We start from the raw sequence: 22,369 nt of genomic DNA on the forward strand, positions 1-22,369 counted from the left end.
GGTCCCGCTGCGCCGCACGGACGGTCCGGGGCCTGCGGCCGCCATTGGCTCACGGCGCCATCCGGGCACTCGGCGCGGCGCTGCCGCTCGGCCCCATCGTCCCAATATGGCGGAGGTGAGCGGGCCGGGCGCGGAGCTCTCCCGCCGCCCCGCGGGGCCCCGTGCCCGCAGCGCCCCCCGCGCCGCCCTCGCACCCCTAGAGGGAGCCCCCGGCGGGGCCGGCCGGGGCGGCGGGGCTGGGGCGGCGCGGCCTGCGCGACTAGGCCGAGGGTCGGCCGCGGTGCCGCTGCGCGGCCCGCGGGACGGGCCGGCGGTGTCGCCGCCGCGGAGCGGGAGGGAGAGCGCTTGGAGGGAGAGAGCAGGAGCGAGCCCCGGGCTGGAAGCGGGAAGGAGGTGGCAGCCAGTCCGGTCTCTGTCACGTCCCGCCCGGGCCGGGGCAGGACGGAGCGGGAGCGCCGGCCAGGCCTGGCGTGTCTCCGGGGGGCCTCCTGCCAGGGGAGGAGGAGGGACGGAGAGCCGCGGGCGGGAGCGAGGGAAGGAGGGATGGGAGAGGGTGAGCGGGATGGAGGGGCCAGCGTGGGGGGGACGCGGGGGCCAAGGCCGGGGAGCGGGGGAAAACGGCGCGGCGGGGAAATGGGGGCAGCTCCCAGGGCTTCGTGAGATGGAAGAGCCCTGCCTGCTACCTACCCGGAGGGCTCTCACCTCGCTCTTTCTTCTTCCCTGCAGGCTTCCTTTGGGAGTTCGAGCCCAGGTTCGTCCTCGCACACCTCCTGCCCTGGCACCCGGCCTGTCGCCCGCGCGCCGCTCTTCTTCCCAAATTTATCCTCTTGTAGTTTTTCTGAGGCTTCGTGTGCACGCCTTTAACCATCTGCCAGGTTCTTAAGCGGAGATGTGGGCTGCAGAGTCTTTCTCTTAACTCCAGTTGCAGTTAGAAATTGGCTACTTGGAACCCAAAACGAAAACAGTTTTGTGGCACTTTTAAGTCTGCATCTCAGTAAATCCGTGTAGCCTGGAGAAACCAGTTTCTCTTGTTGCTGATAATTAGAGGCTTGTCTAAGTTTTTGAATTCTTGGTAATAACAGAAAATGTTTAAAATCATAACGATAAGTAATTTTTAAGGCTGTGACTGCTGTTAAGGTTCTTTGGAATACTTTACATGAGCAAGCATAATTAACATCAGCAGGGCTGCTCTCAAGTATTTGGGGAACATATTTGCTTCTGTGCAACTGCCTTCTGCACTGGCTGTTTGTCATCTTTTTTAGCTACTCCTATGAAATTTCATGAGCTTGTATTTTTCAGTGTGGTTTTAAATATTCTAAGTGGGATATTGAACACTCAGAACCATTGAAGAAGTGGGACTTTTTGATGTAAAGTCTACCTGTGGAATAGAACTTCCCCTTGCGTTAAATGCAAAATCAGTTAGAACAGCAATTAGAAGTAATGATCTTTAGCACAGGTCTTTAAATACAGGTTGGATAAAGACAGTTGACACTTCTGTGATTCCTTAAAACTAGAGCAGAATGTGATGGTCAGCAGTGGAGGAATTAAACACATAATGTCATTACTGCAACTGTAGTACATTGTCAGCTGGAACTGAAAGATCAGTGAGACCATATATGAATAGCATGTGGATAAAAAAGCATTTTTGGCCTGAATGTTTCTCTACGGTATGATATTACAAACTTTCACAGTCTTGTCTTAAGCAAGCTAAATGAAGTTTAGTTACCTGCGTATAAGGAATGAACACTTAGCATAATTGCTAAAAATTAGATGTTCTAGGGTTCAGAAGTGTTAGTATATACAGTTGTCTCTTTCAAGGCTGGAAGCAGTGCAAAAAGGATTTTGAAGAGGATTGAAAATTTGTAGTTGTTTTCTTCGAAACTTCTGAAGAAGTTTTTTCATAGAAATAAATCTTGATAAACCTTTTTGTTGCTGCTTGTAAGCCAAGGATGGCAACAGAGAACTAGTATGTAAGGGGAAACCAGAAGTAAAAGAGAAATATCCTAATCTGTTTATTTTCTCCATCCAGAAAGGCATAAGAAAGTGAACATTACAGAGCAAAGCAACCTTGTAATTTGGTGATTTTTGTTGTAGAACATGACTTCTAGTGCAGAATATTTGCGTCTTTAAAACTTACTAAATCTAATGATAACCTTTCAAATGACAAAGTGTATTTAAAATAATAACAGTACTTTTGTGATGACTTAGGAGCATTCAGTCATGAAAACCTGTCTGTTGGACCACAGAGCTGTCACAATAGCTTGTTAATTAATGTGATTCATTAGAAGCATTTTGTTATTTCTGGTGTTTTTTCCTCAATATTTCTTGAAACTCTGCTGTATGTATTCTTCTAAGTCAAGTGCTATGAATTAAATTAGTTGTATTAAAAGATCTATCCATGAGGCTGAAGTGATTGGTATTGAGTCTAACTTTATTTTGCTGTTAGTAGGAAGTGGATTCAGAACCTAAGTTACCTGTTTACCAGTGAAAAACTATGGTTGTCACCATGTAAATCACATAAATAGAATCAGGTAGGCTGTAGGTCACAGCCTTGCAGCATATGAAATCTTGTGATGTGTGTGCTTTGTACCTTAACGATTATTTCAAGGGTATTTTGAACAACCTTTTATTGAGTAAAATATTAATTTGGGTTTGTACTTTCTGGAACTTTGTTTTTAGGTACTTTTCCCAAGTACTCTATATATATCAAGAGAGAAATCTGTGTTTATTACTTATAAATATGAAAAGGGAAGGTCAGCTGAAACAGCTGATTTTGTCAAGTAGTTATGAATTTGTTACTCCACCGAGAGTTCTGACCCTGTTCGTAAAAGAATTCGTGCAATTTCATGTGACATTTTTTCACAGTTGGCTCATTATCGTCTGAGGATCATGACTTTGACCCCTCTGCAGAAATGCTGGTACATGATTATGATGATGAGCGAACTCTTGAAGAAGAGGAAATGATGGAAGAAAGCAAAAATTTCAGCTCTGAAATCGAAGATTTGGAAAAGGTAAGAGTGACTTGCTCTCTCATGGATGTCCATACATACTGTACTTTTCCCTAGAAAAGTACATTCAACCTGTTCTTCAGTTTGTATAGTGCAGTTTTCTGCAAAAATGCATTTGCAGCTTGTTCAAAAGAAAATCAGATTTGGTTAGGGTGTAGTAGTGCATCATCACAAAAAAGGCTGAACTTAGCTTCTCAAAGGTATTAGTGTTCATATTCTTTTCATTTAGTAGTCCATTTTCTTTGGTAGAGAAATCACTAATGAAGGTTTTAGAGTCCTGTCATCTAAGATCATTTACCATTTACTTGTAAGTTGAAACTGTACGTTTTGCATACTATTAAAGTGACATCTAGCTGTATTTCATTCTGTTGGTCAAGTTTTGCTTTTCTAAACAAACAGTCCTGTTTTAGGCATGATGGTTCATGTTAGTTTACTGTGTAAATGATACTTCTGTGTCTTAGTTTCATGAGTTTGGCATTTGGTGGGTGTATAAAATGATCAGCATGCTCCTTGGCCTTTCCTATTCCATTTTACACTTCTTAATTAGATGGTTTTTGTATTTACACCTCTTGTTGATCTGTGGCTGTGCATCACCTATTCTAAAGGCTTGCTGAATGCTGAACACCCACAGATCGATGCCGTTTGTATTACTGTTTGGTGACCCACTTACACCACTCAGCATAACTGCAGGTTTTGGTCAACATACGTCCAGGAAGGTGCAACGTTTAAGCATCAAATGCAAGGCTGTGTTTATGTAGTCCATGTAGAAACAAATTTTTTGAGTGTGGAGTTGACAGTGTTTATACTCCTGATTTTTTTTTTCTTACTACCTTAATTATGTTTTTGTTGATTATGAACCTGCAGTTATACTGTAAAGCAGCTTGCTGGGTCTAGTGGTTAAAATGGAGTTGTTACTCCATGAAGTTCTCTTACTGCTTCTATAATGAAAGAAGGACTGAGAGCCACTCATCTGAAACACTTCATTACTTTAGATCCTGATCCTGGAAAGACTTGGACATGAGTTTACCTTTAACCATCGTGAAAAACCTGTGCAGAACTAAGACCTTAGCTGTGTAAAGAAAGAAAGTAATTTAATTAGTGTATGAATTCAACAAATTTTTAGAGGTAATAGAGCTTTAAATGTATAAGTAGTGGAAAATATTTTTAATATTTTGGTGGCTTGAATGAGGTAACTAAAAAAAATCTTCACTGTTTATGGTTTTATTGATTGTATTAGGATGCAACTATGGTGATGCTTACTAAAATCACTTGATAAAAGTTGTTGGAAAAGACGAATTATAAATCAAGGCTTTCTCTTGATTTTTGCCTTCTTTTCTTAACTGTCTTTCTCCTGTTACCTTCTCAGTGGTTAATATAAAATACATTGTGCAGGAGATGAAAGGGAGGGCTTAAAAGTTGCTATATTAGTTTACTTTTGTGGGGGTTTGCACATGTGCAGCTGTAGCTATGTAGGAATTAAGTCTTCGAGTTTTTCTGCATTTCTGTCTTGAAATATTGACAAATCATGCTCTATAGTATGAATCAAATAATGAGCATATTTTAATACTTACTCTATAGTTTCATCCAGTAAACAGTTTTCCCTGACAGGACTTCACTGTATGCCAAGAGACATGTTCATGTATTATTTCCATCACAGAATCACGATTTTCAGTACCATGCCTTAAAATATTTTAATCATTCCTGCTTTCATTTGAGTTTTAATTTGTTTGTTTTTTACTTTTGTTCTTCAAAATGTCCTATGCTCTCAGGCATGAACTGTTTACAAGTACTTGGCAATATGTTGAAATGTTGTAAATCTTCTTATATTAGGAAGGAAGCATGCCACTGGAAGATTTGCTGGCATTCTATGGCTATGAACCCACGATTCCAGTTATGGCAGGTTCCAGTGCGAATAGCTCTCCAAGTGAACTTGCAGATGAACTTCCAGATATGACTCTAGATAAAGTAAGTCAGAACTGGTTTCCCCTGAACTGTTATTTAAAAGCAGAAATCTGGGAAACCTTAAATCATGTTTCACTATCTCTTTATATATAAAATATATATCTTTGTTAATTTCAATATACGTTATTACTTTGAACTCCTACCTTTTCAAGGATATTGGGGATCTAGTTCTAATAATAATTATGACAGTTTCAAATGCATAGCAACTTTAGTGGCACTATATTAGTACAAAACAGAAATGAATATGTTAATAGTTCTTCTGAAACATATGCAAAGAACTTTGAAGTAGGTGGCTTGTTGTTTCTTCTGGGTTTTTTTTGTTAAGAAGTGAGATTTTTCAATAATATGTGCAATGTCCAGAAATAATTCTGACTTCCAGCACACATCAAGTACAAAAATGGTTGTGTATAACTTTGAAATGGAATCCTGAATGCTCTGGAATTTTATTTTCAAATGCTTATCATTTGGGAAGGTCTCAGCTTTGGGGAGTGAGAGAGAAGTTGTTTTATGTGCGGTGATTATATATGTTGCATTGCTGAAGTAAAAACCCAAAATTTCAGCTTTTGTGGTTTTCAAGTTAACTTTAAATTCTGAGACTTTTGGCTGCAAAGCATATGCAGCTTGTAGTTGAGCTTATAAAGTATGCAAGTAGTAAGTATATGTCTTTTTTTTTTCTTTTTTTTTCCTGTGAGTATGATGTAATGGTAAACTCCACAGAAAGAAGGGTGTAATGATGGCGCTGCACATCTGATTCTCATCAGGATTCACGATTGTGTTGAGGTTACAAAATGTATTGGCTTGTTATCTGATACAGTTCTTTCCCTTCCAAATCTCTAGCCGAGGTGTTCAAACATGTCTGCTCGTGGAGGAAGTGTGATGTTTCTTTCATAATGTCTTTTCTTTAACCTGCAAAAATGTCAACTCTTTTGTGGTTTGGAAAGTTGTCTATTATCTGTAGCTGTCCTCTCAGCAAAAAACCCTGTCTGTTTTTCCTCAGAGTTCAGGGGGCTTTTAAAGCTTCAGTGTATCTGTGATGCAAAGAATGACAGAATGTTAAATATGTGAGGCCATTTACACTGGTGCTTTTTACTGGAAGCAATTGGAGGAACATCTGAGATTGATGCTTGCAGAAGTTAATTCTTGTGTGTTTGCTGTAATAGGGGTTAATTTCCCCTTTGTCTTCTATGTTTGACTGTGAAATGAACCATTATATTTGTTCTTAGATTTAGGAGGAGCAAACTAGCTTTTCAATTAAGGGAGTACAGTCTGCTACATTTTCTTATGGTGAAGTAACTCATTTTAATTAATGACACTTAACAGTTTTCTGAATCTACATGCTCACCGGTCTATATTTAATAGTCAGTCTGAGGTTTTATTTTTTTATTTTAATGATACAGGAGGAAATCGCTAAAGACCTGTTGTCGGGTGATGATGAAGAAACACAGTCCTCTGCTGATGACTTGACACCATCAGTTACTTCACATGAGGCTACTGACTTCTTTCCTCGGCCGTTAAGATGTAGGGAACCTGATTTTATAATAGTGCTCAAAGAGTCTTAGCATTATATATAACTTTATGCCCTAAAATGTCAAAATTGCAGAGTAGTGCTTACTGTACAGGAGTTGAGAAATAGTGCTTTGCAGGATGTTGTACTTGCACTTTGCCTTTGGTTGCTATTACTGAGTACCTAAAAGACTTCTATTTGGTTTTCTGCTCAAAGCACAAGTAAAATTAATTTCTCTATGAATAAAATATCTTCATAATCAATAGTTAATACAGTATTGAGGAACACCCTTCATGATTTTCAGTGAATATGTAACCCATGTGAATGTATTAGTGAATATGTAACCCATTCTTTTAAATTAGTGTTTCTGTACTAAGATTTTTGCTGCTAATTTTAAGCCAGGGACAACTCCATGTAGCCTGTGGATGTGAACTGGGACACAGTGTCTTTGTGATTATTTCCCTTCACACATTCAACATTTTTCCATAGGACTTCATGGAGTGAGCCAAAGTAGTTTTATATGGGATGGGGCCTGTAAACCCATGACCACCAAAATTTCCCTGTCCAGGGAACTATGATGGGAAAGATCTGGGAACCAGTGGTTCAGGTATCCAACCCGGATGAGATACTCATCATTGCCTGTTGCATCTCATCTGTTCACTGGTGTCCTGGAGTTAGAGCAACATGGAGGATTTTTATCACAGTTTTAATTTGGCAAGTATCTCAAGCTATTTCATGGGGGATTTCATTGCTCTGGAGAAGGAGGGATTAAAGAGAGTGTGCTGCCTCAGTCACCAGCAATCGTAGCCCTTCAAATGCTGCTGTGTCATAGAAGTAAGACATTTGTATTGAAAGAGAGATACCAAAAAAATTATAAGGCCCCTTTTTCAGTTAAGCAAACTCCAGAACTTATGGCATTTGTGAACTGTTAATTAATATGACATTTAAAGTGTGGCACCTTTTTAGAAAAAAAGTATTTACCCCCTCATCTTACTGAGGATTAAGAAACTGTCATCTTTGTTCTCAAATGTCATTGTTTTATATCAAAATGTTACTTTGTTAGAACATTAGGCTGAACACTTTAAAATCAAATATCCATCATTTCAGGGAGGGAGATATCAGTTCTCTTTACTGTTGGCAGCTCCATCTTTTTTGTGATTTCTGTGTATTTCTCAGATACTAAGATAACATTAAGTTTTAAGATAAACACGTCTAATACATAACATAGGCTATTTTGTTAAATTTACATTAATTGGATAGAATAATTGCCTCTGACTGTCCAGGCATATTATTTCATGCATTCAGGTTAGCTTCTTGCTTGCTACTTGTAAAACGAAAAAGAGACAGACTGGTGATTGTAGTAATGATTACAGAAGAAGAGCCTCAGTCCATGCAGTCTTGGATATTGTCTCTGATGTTTGTGATTCTTTTTATTTGTGATGAAGCTAAAATTCAATTGTAGTTTTTCAGTTTATGTTTTTTTCTGAAGTTGGAGGATACAAAATAGCTGTAATCATATCAGAACTGTAGATTCCATTCTGTTGGGGATTATCCAGTTGTAAAAATAGAATTACTTCAAACCTAGTACCACAACGTTCCAGATTCTAAATTATGAGTTATTCTAAGGGAGTACTGTATTTGAATTGCTTGGAGAGCTCTGCTATATGTCTTCCTGAGGAGTGGAAAAAGATTAAAGAAGAATAAGGAGTGTTTTCTTGTCTTTTACTTATTCTACTTCATGTGTCTCTCCTGTATCTTCACACCGTGCTAAGGCAGACTTTTTTAAAGGAGTGTTTTGAGTGCCTATTAAAACTTCTGATGTAAGGTTTTAGTAGGTGATAAAGACATGCGTTCAGCTTTACTCTTTGTCATTAACCTGAGGCTGTGTTACAGCCCTGGAAGTTTTCTGGTTTTTTCTCTAAGGTGTAAGCTTTTATTGAAAAAATAGATGAAGAAAAATGATCTCGTTTCCTTTTGACTGTTGGAAATATAGTAGATTGTCTCATTTGCAGTGATGATAAATGTTTCAGTTCTGCAGTATACAAGTACCAATGAGTTCTGATTTCATGGTACTTTGATTTTGATAGAAATGTGGATCAACAGACTCACTATAAGTGTCTCCCTGACTAAAAGCAGGTGCTCCTTTCAAAAGTAAAGTATATCTTATAGTTTTGTGTTTGAACTGAAAATTCTTCCTTGCTAAAAAAGTTCCCCTCTTTTTGTCTGAAGCAAATACCACATGTGATGGAGATAAGGAATCTGATGGTGAAGATGTAGAGGCAGACCATGGTAATTCATCTGAAGATTTGAGAAAGGTAATAATTATATTTTTTAAAAGTAAAAAAAACTTTACAGTTAAGAAAAATCTATTAAGATTTATAGTATATATCAAAAATATCTTAATTCTGGAATTCTCTGTGAAATGCCAAGTTAATGACACTTAATGCTTTACACAGAATATTGTTAATAACATTTTATTTTTATTGTTATTACATTTTTAGGAAATAATGGTTGGTTCACAGTACCAGGCTGAAATTCCAGCTTACCTTGGCAGATGCAGTGATGATGAAAAGGGTAAGTTCTTCTGACTGTCATACTAGTTTTTTATGTTTATACATAAACTTGATGGAAAAATGTTATTTAAATTTTTAAGGTAAATTCAATGACTTAGCTGAAGTCTCAGAGACCTTTAAAGAAAGCACTAGGAAACTAAAGTAGCGCAACCATTAATTATATCTCAGAAGTGTCACACTTCACCTTGGAGAGAACATTCTCAAGACAAAATTGGAGAGTTAATGCTGAAGTATCTGGTAAAATTAGGAGGAAACAAACTTGGGTCAAGAAGGAAATATTTTGATTAGAGAATCAGTACAAGGCTATGAACATGTAACTTAGTTCATGCTGAAGATCTTCCAAACAGTATTTTTCTGTGCTTGTTTTTTGGCAACTACTGCCATGTGAGTTACAAAATTGACATGGAAAACAATATTTCCTTGATATAGGTCCTGATACACCATCTCTTTAAAAAGTGTGGTGTTTTATGTATGATGTTATTCCATTACAGATTTAGGTTAAAAATTGCAGTTGTGCTAGAGTAGAAAAAGAACTTTATTTAGTAGAGTTTTATTTTGTGTCTTTAAAAACCTGGCACATATAGCTGTGGAAATAAAAAGGCAAATAATGAAAAAAATTTGCTCATGGGTGGAACAGCAATGAAATTAAAAAGCAGTTAGAGTGATATAATAATAAGAAACAAAGAGCATTCAAGGGTTTTTCTGTAAATTTTTTATATTCTCTAAGTTACTTGTGTTCTGTTACTGTAGCTTTTAATGGGGATATTATTTAAATGAATTATATCAAGTCTCTTCAGCATTGCTACCTGCTTTTTTGAAGAATACTCCTTTGCAATAGGGAATAAGAATGTTTGGTATGAATGGAGTTGAAAGTGTTAAGAAGTGAACATCTCTTGTGTTGCTTAAGATCTAGGGAAGCCTCTGATTTTCTAAGATTCAGGCATGATGCTGATGGGTGATGAGAAATGGAGGAGTAAGAACCAGATTTATATGGGTAGTTCTTTTACTATTTACACATCTTGATGTCTCCTCAGCCAAGAACTAAGGAAGTGCCGATAAGCGGAGGATGACCAAGGAGAGGTTAATCTGACAACTTTCTCTGTAATGAGCTGGTACTAGAGAGAATCAGTTAGGGTCTTGTCTGATGACATGGCTAAGAGCAAAGGGGTGGCTCAGAGATCAGAGAGCTCGAGGAGCTCCTTCTGAGATTATAAGTCATGGACTCGAACAGAAAGTGCTGTGTTGCCTTGGTTGATAAAGGAAGCTGAAGCTGAATGTCAGCAGTGCTCTGGAAGGTTGGACCTGGATGTAGGGGTGGACGATTCTATGAAAGCCTTTTCTCTACCCCCTGAGGAGCTAGTGATGGCAAACAGGGGCTTACGTTTGTGCTATATAATCCAAGCTACCAGAATTGTGCTAGAAAGCAGTCGTGCTCTCCTATAAACTTTACACTTGCAACATGTCTGTCTGACAGCTTTCCATGTTCTCAAGCCATAAAAGAACTTTCAGAGGTGTAATTTTATTCCCCACCTTGGCTTAATGTTTCCTGCAGTTTTAGGAGAGCTTTGAAAATCTCCATCTTTTCTGCTCTGGCAGCCATTATGCTTCTGTGTTTGAATCTAATAACTCTAAATTTTTATTGGTAAGAGAGTATGTGAAACGTTATGTGCAATTGTAATCACATATATTGACCAGAGTAAAGGATTTATAGTTTGATCTGGTGTTGAAACATACACACATACTGGCAAAGGTTCAGGCCAGCTCTTGTGCATGTCCAGTATTTTGTCCTGGAAATAAGCTGCCTAGGAGGTGCGTACATAATTCAGTGTACTATGAAGGAGGACTGTACATCCTAATTACTTGTAAAATATGCAACATACTGAGTTCTTAAGAGTACTTAGTTGTTAGTGAATGGAAAACCAAATTGCCACATTGAGATCTAGATTGCCATTCTGCTGAGTAATTTTTGGCAAATTTTAGTTGAAAATTACTAAATAGCTGTAGTGACCTGCAATTTACAAGTGGCGTGATCATGCTTGATTTGGTTATTTCTGTGTTCCTGTTCTTTGTATTTCTGAAATAGCTTTTAATGTTACACCCTTAAAAATGTCACACCTGGCACTAATGGATTTCTGTTTTATCAGCTTATGAAAATGAAGACCATTTACTTTGGAAACCTGATGTGATCTCAGAAAGTAAAGTTAAAGAATACCTTTTTGAAACCTCCTTAAGAACAGGAAATGAAAAAATGATTGGCAGAATTCCTGAAGGACTACATACACGGGACAATGAACAAGTATGTTTTCTATCCTATTCCATTTCTGACACATTGCTTTGTAATTACTGTATGTTCTCTTTCTCTGCCTTGTATTGTAATGGCACCAGTACTCAATTTCTTCATTCCTTAATTGGATGTGATTGGGTCGGGATCTTACTTGTAATTTTATGCACATATTTAAAAGTCACAAGTGTTTGATTGTTGGCAGTGTTGTGATCTGTGGTGTTTCTGATTGTCATACTGTTGACAAATTTAACTTTTTAAATAATTACATATAAGATTTTACTTTTTTAATTAAATTGTGTCTCAACTTTTAGATGGTTTTGCTTTTGGTTGTTATTTTTAAATATTCATCATACTCATAAACAAATCCTCTTTTTTCTTATGTTAGTAGGCTCTCTGGAAGGCTAGTTTTGGAGGTCTGGGTTGAAAATTGGAAAACTTTGATTACTTTTTCCTTTTTATAGGCGCTGTATGAACTTCTTAAAAGTAGCCATAATGTTAAAGAAGCAATTGAGAGATACTGCTCAAATGGAAAGGTGTCCCAGGGTAAGAGAGAGAGTACCTGTTTTTTCAGAAATGTGTGTTTGGAAAAAAAAAATGTTTTGTGGGAAAACCTTGAGTAAGAATCAGATCAACGAGCACATCACTATCCATGATGACTTTAGCACAAAATCGGTGTAATGGTTGGCCAGTTAGAAATTCTGCTACAGAAGTTTGCAATGTGTAGAAAGGCACAGATTGGGGAGTGGTGATTCTGCTCCCACAAGGCGGTTCTCACACATAATCTAGTATCTTTTTGAGATCATGATCAATAACAGCCTGATGACATTTGCACCAAAATCAGGAGAAAGTGGCTGGGTACATAAATAAGTCCCACTCTCTTCCTCACTGTGCTGACATTGTGCTATGCCAACCCTAAACTGGTTCTACCGTATAGTTCCATAGCTTTGCTTGAGTTTATGCTGGAAAATGAGCTTCCATCTTGTTTGTCCCCATTAATTATTATTCCCTTAAATGAAAATCAGTCTGTCATTTAACAAAAACAGTTCATTGTCCTGTATTTTTGCATATGTGTTGCATAAAGTAGAAATGGATTATGAGCCCTGGTGTAAGTTGGTGTTCTGGCAGATAGCTCCTACTCAGAACTGGATCCAAAGGAAACTTGAGTGTTTACAAGTTGGGTGCTGGGAAAGACAAGTATCTGACGTGCTTTAACCCCAGCTACTAAGTATCACACTACTTCTACTAAGTAGCTCACTACTTCTGCACACCACACCATCCTCCCTGCCCCCAGCCCGCTTCCTTAGCTGATGGAGAAAAGAAGCAGAGGGAAAAAACGTAAAACTTGTGGGTTGAGCTAAGAAGAGTTTAATAGTTGAATCAAAAAAATATAGTGACAATACTAATGACACTGATGACAATAATGGCAATAATAATTGTAATGAAAAGAGGAATAAACCCCCAGAAAGGTGAGTGATGCACAATACAACTGCTCAGCACTTGCTGACTGATGCCCAGCCTGCCCCCAGCCTGTCCCCAACCTGCCCCCTCCCAGCCAGCTCACCCCAGTTTATACACTGAGCACGTTAGTCTGTGGTATGGACTCTTTGGCCAGTTCAGGTCAGCTCTCCTGGCCATGATCCCCCAGGCCTCTTGTGCACCTACTCGCTGGCGGAGCATGGGACACTGAAAAATCCTTGATTGTGCAATTTGGCAACAACTAAAACATTGGTGTGTTACCAACTTTATTCTTGTATGGAGTCCAAAACTGTAGCAGCTACTAGGAAGAACATTATCTCAGCCAAAACCAGGACACTAAAGTAAAGCTGAAAGACGCAGTAAGGACTATTAGAAGAATGCTTCAGACACCTCATGTAGAAGAAGAGATTGTATAGGCCTAAACAAAGCATCAGCTGCAGGACTGTATCCTAAATTCAGTACCTCTCTAGAATTTAGAGTCCTGTTTCAGGATTGAAAAATACTTTTGACATTGTCTCCCACATCATTCCCCCAGAGAAGCTGGCAGCCCGTGGCTTGGGCAGGTGCACTCTTAACTGGGTAAAAAGTGCCTGGATGACTGGGCCCAGAGAGTGGTGGTGAATGGAGTTAAATCCAGGTGGTGTTCCCCAGGGATTAGTATTGTGGGCAGTTCTATGTAATATCTTCATCAGTGTGCCCCTGAGTCAATTTGCAGGCATAACCAAGTTGGGTGTGAGTGTTGATCTGCTGGAGGACAGGAAGGCTCTGCAGAGGGATCTGCACAGGCTGGATCAGTGGGCCAAAACCAATTGTATGAGGTTCAACAAGACCAAGTGCTGGCTCCAGCACCAGGGTCACAGTAACCCCGACAATGCTGCAGGCTTGGGCAGAGTGAAAAGCCGGAAAAGGACCTGGAGGTGCTGGTCGACAGCAGGTGAATGTGATCCAGACAGGGTGCCCAGGTGGCCGAGAAGGCCAGTGGCATCCTGGCCTGTATCAGCAATCGTGTGGCCAGCAGGACCAGGGAAGTGATTCTCCCCTTGTACTTGGCACTGGTGAGGGAATACCTCGAATCCTGAGTTCAGTTCTGGGCCCCTCACTTCAAAAGGGACATTTTGGTGCTGGAGCATGTCCAGAGAGGGACAGTGGAGTGGGGAAGGGTCTGAAGAACAAGTCCTGGGAGGGGCAGCTTATGGAGCTGGGGTTGTTTAGCCTGGAGAAAAGTAAGTTCAGGAGTAACCTTATCACTGTCTACAACTACCTGAAAGGAGGTTGTAGCCAGGTCCCCACAGGAACCCCAGATTGGTTCTCTTCTCCCAAACAACTAGTGACAGGATGACAGGAAATGACCTCAAGCTGCACCAGGGGAGGTTTGTATTGGATATTATGAAGAATTTCTTCTCTGAAAGGGTGGTTAAACATTGGAATGGACTGCCCAGGAAGGTGGTGGAGTCACCATCCCTTGGAGGTGTTCAAGAAATGACTGGACATATAGGGCACTTAGTGCTCCGGTTTAGTTGACATGCTAGCATTTGGTCAAGGGTTGTATTCGATCTCTGAGGACTTTTTCAACCTTAATGATTCTGTGATTCTATAATATTGTCAGTGCCTGCCTCTTAGAGTAACCATTATGTTATGATCTCCTCTACCCACTGAAGCTCACTATTATTCTCAGTGTGGGAATTAAAAATCCACCACTCCCAGGATAGTTTTTCAACAGTGAGACTTTACATGGGGATATTTTCTTCTCTTCAAAGGTTGAAGACTCTTAGTAAGGAGTGAAAAATTAATGGGGCTGAGAAAGAAAGAGCATGACAGTGCAGTGGAGTAATTATCAGCTTCATCTGGGAGCACAAAGGTCTTGGTTTCAGTGTCTACTTCCAGAAATGTTTTGAAATGTGGGGGGGTTTCCCCCATTGGTTTTAAATATTAGTTGAATGGAAACTTTTTGGGTCACCATTATGATTGTAAGATGCCTGAAAAATCCCTCTTTATTTATGTATATACCCAAAGCCACATTCAAGATAGGAAAGTAAGAAGAGTTTTTGTGTTGTGATGTTGTTTGTCCAAAAATCCATTTTGCACATCAGGGCTGAGCTGTCAGGCCTTCTTGTCTGTGATGCCTGAACCAAAGTACTGCTCACTCACTCAAGGCAGGGTCATCTTTTAAAACAGGATTTTTCGTCACTCCTTTTTCCAACAACCGCTGTTCTTTGTATGCTATGTAAGAAGAAGTACTGAGAACGTTACCTATCTGATGCAATCAAATATTCTTTTGATGACAAACTTATTAAAAAATAATAAATCTTTTTAATATCATTTGCCCTCAAGGCAGTGATCATTTTGAATATCATTTACCCTCAAGAATGAAAGATTTCAGAAATCAAACTCTTCTAGAAGATTCTTTATAAAGAAGAATCTTATATTTCAGGTAGGATATCCATTCAGTAGAGGAAATAACATGGATCTAAATAACTGAGGTACTTTTTTTTAGAATGTGTTTGGATATTCATCCATTAGGAACAAAAATTTTATTCTTTGTGAAGGATTAGTGAGCAAAATCAAGTTTCTCATGCTACTTTTGTAATTGTCTAGAAGAGATGACAGCATGGACAGAAGAAGAGTGCAGAAGCTTTGAACACGCACTTCTGATTTATGGAAAAGACTTTCATCTCATACAGAAAAACAAGGTTGGTATTTTACAGTTAAATGGAAGAATTGGTAAACTATGTGATGCTGAAAATATATAAAAGCAATATGTTTGTCAGAAGCTATACAGAAGAGGGAAATAAGAACAGTATTAAAACCAGTTTGGCATTTTTGCACTAGTTTTTTCGTTAGACACCACTGGAAACCTTAGGCATTGCACGATGAATCAGCGTATTGCACTCTGAAATCAGTGTGTTGACATTACTTCTATTTATGCATGTGCATTACAACTCAGTTTGTGTGCCTCTCCTAGAAGTACAGTACTTCTGTACCATGGCTGTAGGAGGGGAAAATGCACCTTTACTTAAATTAACCAGGTAGGTGCAAGTTTACAGGATCAGGCTTAGCTCTTTTTGTTTTCTTAAAGTGTAGTCCTCCATCAGTACTCGCTTTTCTGAGCAGCAGAGGAGTTCTAACCTTGGTCTGGATTGCTTCTGATTGACTCCTCTGTGCCTGAATAATAGGGATTTTTTTTTTTTAATCAAAGAGTAACAGTTGACAATATGAATGTTTCAAAATTTCCTGTTTATCTCCTTTATGCTTTTGATACCACGTTGAAAATTTTTTTCTCTAGGAGTCTGGTGTTCTTGTTGTATTTCAGGTAAACTTTATAGGGTTGTGATTGCTGTTTAACAACAGTCTGCTAGTCTTGCTCAATACCTGGTTTAACCCATCCTAAATAATGTTTAGGTGATTCAGATTTTAAGGGGACCTTACAAATAAACATTGATGCATCATAGATTAAAAATATTTTTTTCTAACACTGAGCAAAGTACATATGTTGATACATGTGTCACTATGGACAAGAATTTGTGTAAGAAATCCACTGTTTTGGGGGTTTTTTTTGACAAGTAGATAAAATGCCAGAAAGTTTAGGGAAGGTTCTGGGACCTGGCATAAGGTGATGTCCTTGGTATACTGAAAGTATCAGCTAGACAAGATTTAGTGTGTGGAGGAGCTTAACAAGATATATTTCTCTGTCACTGCACTGGAAACTGTTGTTAACTGGGACTTTGCATACCATCATATGGACACCTGTTAATGTCCTCCCCTGCCTAGTATATTTCTGTCTAAACTAGCAAGGCTTACACTACATACAAGGCATTTTGGATTTGCCGCTGATGTTTCTGTAAGTTTGATTAAGTTTATTTTACTACCAGACTGTATCTGGATAAAAGTGCATATTATAGTTGTAAAATTTAAACTAGAACTGTGGGTTGATGATGATGTGAAATGTTTCTGCATCAAAAAATGGATATAAGTATAGGTAGAAGTAGTGACTCTTTCTCCAGGAATCTGACTTCACAGAGCAACCTCCATTGTGGGGAAAGAGACAAACAGTCAACATAAATCAAAATGAGTTTTGAGTCCTTTATAGCTTCTCAACAAGACTATAATTTTATTTTGTTGTTTCAGCATTTACTATTGTGATTATCTGTTGTCAAAGCTTCCACAATTCTGGACTTTACCCAAAGGATTACATACCTAGAATCTTTTCTGCTTCACTTCTCTTAGGTCCTTAATTTCCTCAGCTTTTTCCATCATAAGGGAACATCTATCTAACAGTTTAAAAGTGGCTTTGTGTATATATATATATATATATATATATATATATATAAAAATATATGTAAGTACTTCAGATACAGAGTTTCAATCAAATTTTAAAAAGAAGGCAAATAATACATAGAGTAAAACAAATGTAATACTTACTTGAAACTGCAAATCTGTTTGAAGTCTCCTAAGGAAATTTGGTTGTTCCAGAACAGTAAAAACTAATAATATCGCAGAAGTTGGAATTGGAAGATGACAAAACCTAAGTCTTTGCATTAATCTTGTCAGTTCTTCTTGTTGCCTGTTAGGTAAGAACCAGAACAGTGGCTGAGTGTGTGGCTTTCTATTACATGTGGAAAAAGTCAGAACGTTATGATTATTTTGCTCAGCAAACAAGATTTGGAAAGAAGAGATATAACCATCATCCAGGAGTTACGTAAGTCAAATGTTCTTGGAATATGTTTTCTGTTGGAAATCATAAATGTAGAAGACTTCTCCCCCCTTGCCCCCCTTTCTGTCACTGCATTGTAATGCCTCAGTGGCCATGGCAACTGAAATTAAATCCATCATCATTTATAGGTCTTGTTTTCTGGTTCTGTGATACATGGTGGATGCAATATTCTTTCAGGGACTACATGGATCGTTTGGTAGATGAAGCAGAATCCCTTGGTGGAGCAGTCCATTCTTCAGCCTTAACATCTAACAGTCGAACTGAAATCATTCCTGATCAGCAGCTGAGCATTCTTAACTCTATCACTGCCAATGAGTTGACAGGTAAATCAAGAAAAAAATAAATCTCTTTGTTAAAATTATGCAAACAACTGTTTCATTTGCATTTGTGTTCATCTGTTTTCCAGCACTGACAAACAGTGTAGCTACAGTCTGCCACACTTCAGAAGTGAACTGCCTGGATGACACCTTCCCTCCCATGGACAGCTTACCACGAGCACCAGTTAATCATGTGCCTGTTGGAACAGAAGAGTTGCTTAACTTGCCTAGCAATGGTGAAAGTGATTGTTTTAATTTATTTGAGACTGGCTTTTATCATTCAGAGCTAAACCAAATGAACATATGCAGTGAGGAGACAGAAAGACCTGCGAAGAGATTGAAAATGGGAATTGCTGTCCCAGAGTCTTTCATGAATGATGTCTCTGTAAATAACCTTGGTGTAGACTTTGAGAACCACACACATCACATTACCAGTGCCAAAATGGCTGTTTCAGTGGCTGACTTCAGCAGTCTATCTGCAAATGAGACAAATGGTTTTATCAATACCCACACACTCCACCAACATGCTGCCCTTCACTCAGAATGACTGTGGAAAACTAAACAAACAGTGGGTACTTTATGCAGTAGCAGTAAACTTGATGGGAGCTATCAGGTTTGCCTAGTCTTTCACTGGAAGTTTGAACTTTATGACATCAGTGATGTCTTTGTATGTATAGAACTATATCTTGATTTATCAAGAGTAATTTCTTTTTTCAGTCCATAAATGTGGAAATGTCACAGGATGTTTGACAGAGTTTGGGACTAAAAGAACTCTGTGGTGCAGCTTTAAGCTCTGCTTCATTTTTATTTTAAAGCCTGTAGACGGAGGCCACCGTTTCAAAACCAGCACAGAAGTTCTGAACAGATTGGAGTGGCTTTTTAGTCTAAGTTACTTTTGCCGTAATGAATGCAGTGAAATAACAATGTTTACAGGTACCAATCCTGATCCCTGCTCAATGTAGCATTTTTTTTCCCCTTATAAAGGCAGGGATGGGCTTCTTTACTTTAAACTGCACAAACATCCAAGGATGTTTTTTAAGTGGAACCTTTACTCATGTGATATTAAACTAGAGCACTTCAGTTTACAAAACAGCAAATTCATGTTAGTGGAAGCTAGCACAAGGAACTTAATATGAGTAAAGTGAAGATCTACATTTGGATGCTGTTGCAAAATTATAGGCCATGGCTACCTTACACAGAGTAATCATGCTGCTGTAGATGTCTGTGTACTTTAAATTTACTGGCTTAAACAGATGAGTTTTAGGCTATATTGAATTTGAGTGGGTTTTGTCCATGACTTCGAAGAGTAATGCAATCATGTACCTTAACTTTTCTGAAGTAGCAGATGTTGTATAAAGCTACAGTCTGCACAGCTTAGGATTTACCACTAAACAAACAGTCTGCATTTGGAAGACATCTTAAATTGTTTGGAGCACTGCAGTTCAAAGTGTTACAGTTTTAAGGCACTGTCTAGTTTACATAGGAATAGTAGAACCTTGAAGTACGTGCTTGGAAGTTTTTATTTAGCATGGATTACATTTATTTTTTTTGGCAAGTCATTGGCTTCAAAGTGTCCCTTCACTTCCTTGGTCAAATAGGAAAGGATGAGTAAAAATGTCTCCCATAAAAGCAACTATTTAACTTCAGTAAATTTTTTTGGTTTGAACCTTTTTATTTTGAACCAATTTAGCCACCCAGGAAGTTTGTCTAGCAAATGTTTGTTGGAATTCCTGTAGGAGAGTCAAACCAAGCATAGTATTGGCTTGTAACAGGTTGATGTAGCATACAGCTTGCAGGGTGTTTAATGGGAGCCTGAACCTTACTTCAGTAGGATTGCCTTTTTCCCTCCATACTTTTTCTTTGCACTGTTTTGTATTACAAATTTAATTGCCACTAATTTGTTTTCATTATTCAAGTGATTAAGTTTGCATTGTTATTTGTAATAGTTGCTTCAAGGTTATGCTGAGTAATTAGAGACTAGTGACTTTAATATTTGAAAGGGAAGAGGGTATTTATTATGCGTACTGTGAACTGCATTGACATCCCGAGTTTCAGATGCAGCATATGGAATTTTCTTTACAGCATTACAATGAGGATTGCTTTGAAGTGTTTATGCAATAGCACATTTACCATATTAAAAACAAATTAATTTAGCACAGTGGACAAAAGTAGATATAATTTTTTAATCAGTTCCTAAACATCTGAAATATGTAACTTAATTAAGTACACAGTAAATAACGGGTAGCCTTGGCCCTGTGTTGTACTCTGGACATTGTTAGCCAAGTTCTCATCTTCTTACTGCTGTGTTTTGTGCTGAGCTTTGTACCTTGTTTCTTTTGTTTATGAATCAACCCATTTTAAGTAATTTTGTAAAATACTGGCCATAAATCCTCCATTGTTATACATTCAAGTTTATCTATGGGTTTACAGTGAGTGGCTGGTCTGCATAAAAATCATTATACAAAGATGACTGAATGCTTTTACCAGTTGCACTTAAATGAACATGCCCATTCTCATTAGCTGATGCAGTAATATATTCAGTTTATCTATGCATTGCTGGGCTCTTAATGTAGGCAGAGACTTGTCTAAGGTTTGGGTTGTCAGCAAGTTGAAAGGACACTTTAGTTATTTAATAAAGACTTTGACCAAAATTCAGAAAATGATATGAGAGAAAAATGAATTCCAGGTAGTCTAATATAAATGCTGATCTTACTTAGCCTGTTGGCTAGCTAGCTGGTATCGTTTACTTTTAATTCCTTATTAAAATGAGGCAATAATTTGCAAGATTTCGTAAATATGTAAATTCTTCATATCTTTTTAGATATCTCTTTCAATATTTTCTGACTACTTCTGTGTATAGTAACATTTTTGTGCATGCTTGATGTGACATTCATAAATTTGTACCACTATGACTTTATCCATGTAAAATACCTATTTATTGAACTTTTCTTTTAAAAGCTGGACTTACTTTTTTTTTTCTCTCAGTTTAAACATTTTAAATGGAGAACTTGTTACTGTTTATTAAAAGAATTGCATTTTGAAAGTCAGCATGGAGATAACTGAATTGCAACCATATGAAGAAATTAGAATGCCTTGGTTCTCAGATGGTAAAGCACAATTCTTATAACAAACCGTGATGAATTCTTTGTCCTTTGCCACGTTTTCTTCATACAAACAAACCAAAAAATCCATAATGGGCAATTGCAGTGTTGGTAAATGTATCCTTTTTATGTACAGAGAATCTGAAGAGGGTAGCACATTCATTTAGACGTGTAACTGGTGCTGTGATTATAGCAATACCTTTACTTCAGTTGGTCACACATCATCTTCCCATGCTAGGTTCTTAAGTGTTTAGTCTTCCTCTTGTCGTGGTCAAACTGCTGAATTTACTTGAAGGATGTACAATACTGTTTGAGGAACATGAAATTGTATACAATTAGGTCAATGAATTTTGCAATTGAAACTGAGAGTCAAAAATATAGGAAACCTTAAGTTCAAGTAGAACACAGTGACACTACTTAATTTAACCAAAGTCTCTAGTGAGTATTTCAAGTTTGAATGTAAACTAATGGAAAAACTGATCAACAGGGACACTATTTGCCCAGCATTACAAGCACATTGTCTACAGGGAAACGAAATACAGTAATTTGTAAGATAATGATGAGGTTACTATTTTTTTTAGTCCTATTTTTCACTGAAAGAAGGAGGAAGATACTATCAATTGTAAAATAAAGTAGGAGTGGATATAGTCTTCCTAATAAAACAGAGATTCCAGTTATTCTCCGTTCAAAGTAAGTTACCCTGTGCATAACAACAAATCAAGTGACAATCGGAACATGTTTTAGTATCAGATGTTCAAGAGGAAGTTGCTGTTGTTGCATTGGTTTTAATATTTGTACATAAACACTGATTTTTGAGCATTATTTTGTATTTGTTGTACTTTAATACCTGGTGTACAGTTCCAGAAATAAATGTCTGGAAACCTTTCTTTACTTCTAAAGCTTTTCATGCATCTGCACTATATTTGCTACTTCATTTCCAGATATTTAGCAGTTACTCTGAACATACTTTAACAGCTCTGGGTACTGCTAAATCTCAGGCTACCGCTCTACCTAGCACTGCATAGAGAAGAGTGAAGAATGCGGCACACAGTGATGCAGGTAAAATAGTAAAGTAATGGTTTCTCTCAAATTTTTAAAACATGACTTAAGTATAGCAAATGCAAGATGGGACTTTATTGTGGCTTTAGCATATCACATTGCTGTTCTCTGGGGGAAGAAAACTCACCCAAATTCTTAAATCCATGTCAAGCTAGATTATAGGTTTGAATACAAAAATTTTACTTGGCTTAGGCCTTAATGCTAAATTTAAACTATCTGAAATGCTTTTTGGCCTGATTTTCCTTTCCCCCAAGAAAAAAAGCATTGATTTTGGACCCTGAAAAGCACCATATTCTTTGTAAGATCTTACATACCAGTTCTGTCAAAGGCCAGATGCTAAGTGCTGTGCTTTGCTAGGCCCAAAATGCTTGTTT

The 22,369-nt window shown here is 38.1% G+C and overlaps 1 protein-coding gene and 1 long non-coding RNA gene across 6 annotated transcripts in view; one reads left to right on the forward strand and one right to left on the reverse strand.

Annotated features, from left to right (window-relative positions):
• On the forward strand, window positions 1-21,830 carry MIER3 (MIER family member 3). 3 transcript variants are annotated; one of them, XM_027708173.1, is made up of 13 exons: window positions 1-115; window positions 727-751; window positions 2,866-3,011; window positions 4,839-4,973; window positions 6,368-6,488; window positions 8,704-8,789; window positions 8,976-9,048; window positions 11,192-11,343; window positions 11,793-11,874; window positions 15,403-15,497; window positions 17,376-17,503; window positions 17,696-17,841; window positions 17,925-21,830. In XM_027708173.1, the coding sequence occupies exons 1-13, from the start codon at window positions 107-109 to the stop codon at window positions 18,380-18,382; spliced, it is 1,656 nt and encodes a 551-aa protein (XP_027563974.1). In that variant the 5' UTR covers window positions 1-106; the 3' UTR covers window positions 18,383-21,830. The 3 variants fall into 3 exon arrangements, with proteins under 3 accessions (XP_027563974.1, XP_027563976.1, XP_027563977.1); XM_027708175.1 differs by having other exon boundaries at window positions 15,406-15,497; XM_027708176.1 differs by lacking the exons at window positions 1-115; window positions 727-751 and adding an exon at window positions 777-875.
• Window positions 15,694-22,369, reverse strand: part of LOC113980945 — a 13,726-nt gene continuing 7,050 nt past the window's right edge. For all 3 annotated transcript variants that reach the window (XR_003538273.1, XR_003538275.1, XR_003538274.1), the window contains exons 2-4: window positions 21,136-21,242; window positions 17,227-17,368; window positions 15,694-15,969 (exon numbers count right to left, since the gene is read on the reverse strand). This is a non-coding gene — a long non-coding RNA (uncharacterized LOC113980945). The remainder of the gene's footprint in view (window positions 15,970-17,226; window positions 17,369-21,135; window positions 21,243-22,369) is intronic.

Source organism: Neopelma chrysocephalum, unplaced genomic scaffold (assembly GCF_003984885.1).
Source record: "Neopelma chrysocephalum unplaced genomic scaffold, ASM398488v2 Primary Assembly neopelma1_95701, whole genome shotgun sequence".
In the NCBI taxonomy this organism is placed as follows: Eukaryota; Metazoa; Chordata; class Aves; order Passeriformes; family Pipridae; genus Neopelma; species Neopelma chrysocephalum.

What these genes read in the sequence shown, in the direction of transcription:
- MIER3 (XM_027708173.1), top strand. An exon ending in CTTTGGGAGTTCGAGCCCAG is followed by an intron (nt 752 to 2,865) that starts GTTCGTCCTCGC and finishes ATTTTTTCACAG; the next exon opens with TTGGCTCATTATCGTCTGAG. An exon ending in ATCTCATACAGAAAAACAAG is followed by an intron (nt 15,498 to 17,375) that starts GTTGGTATTTTA and finishes GTTGCCTGTTAG; the next exon opens with GTAAGAACCAGAACAGTGGC.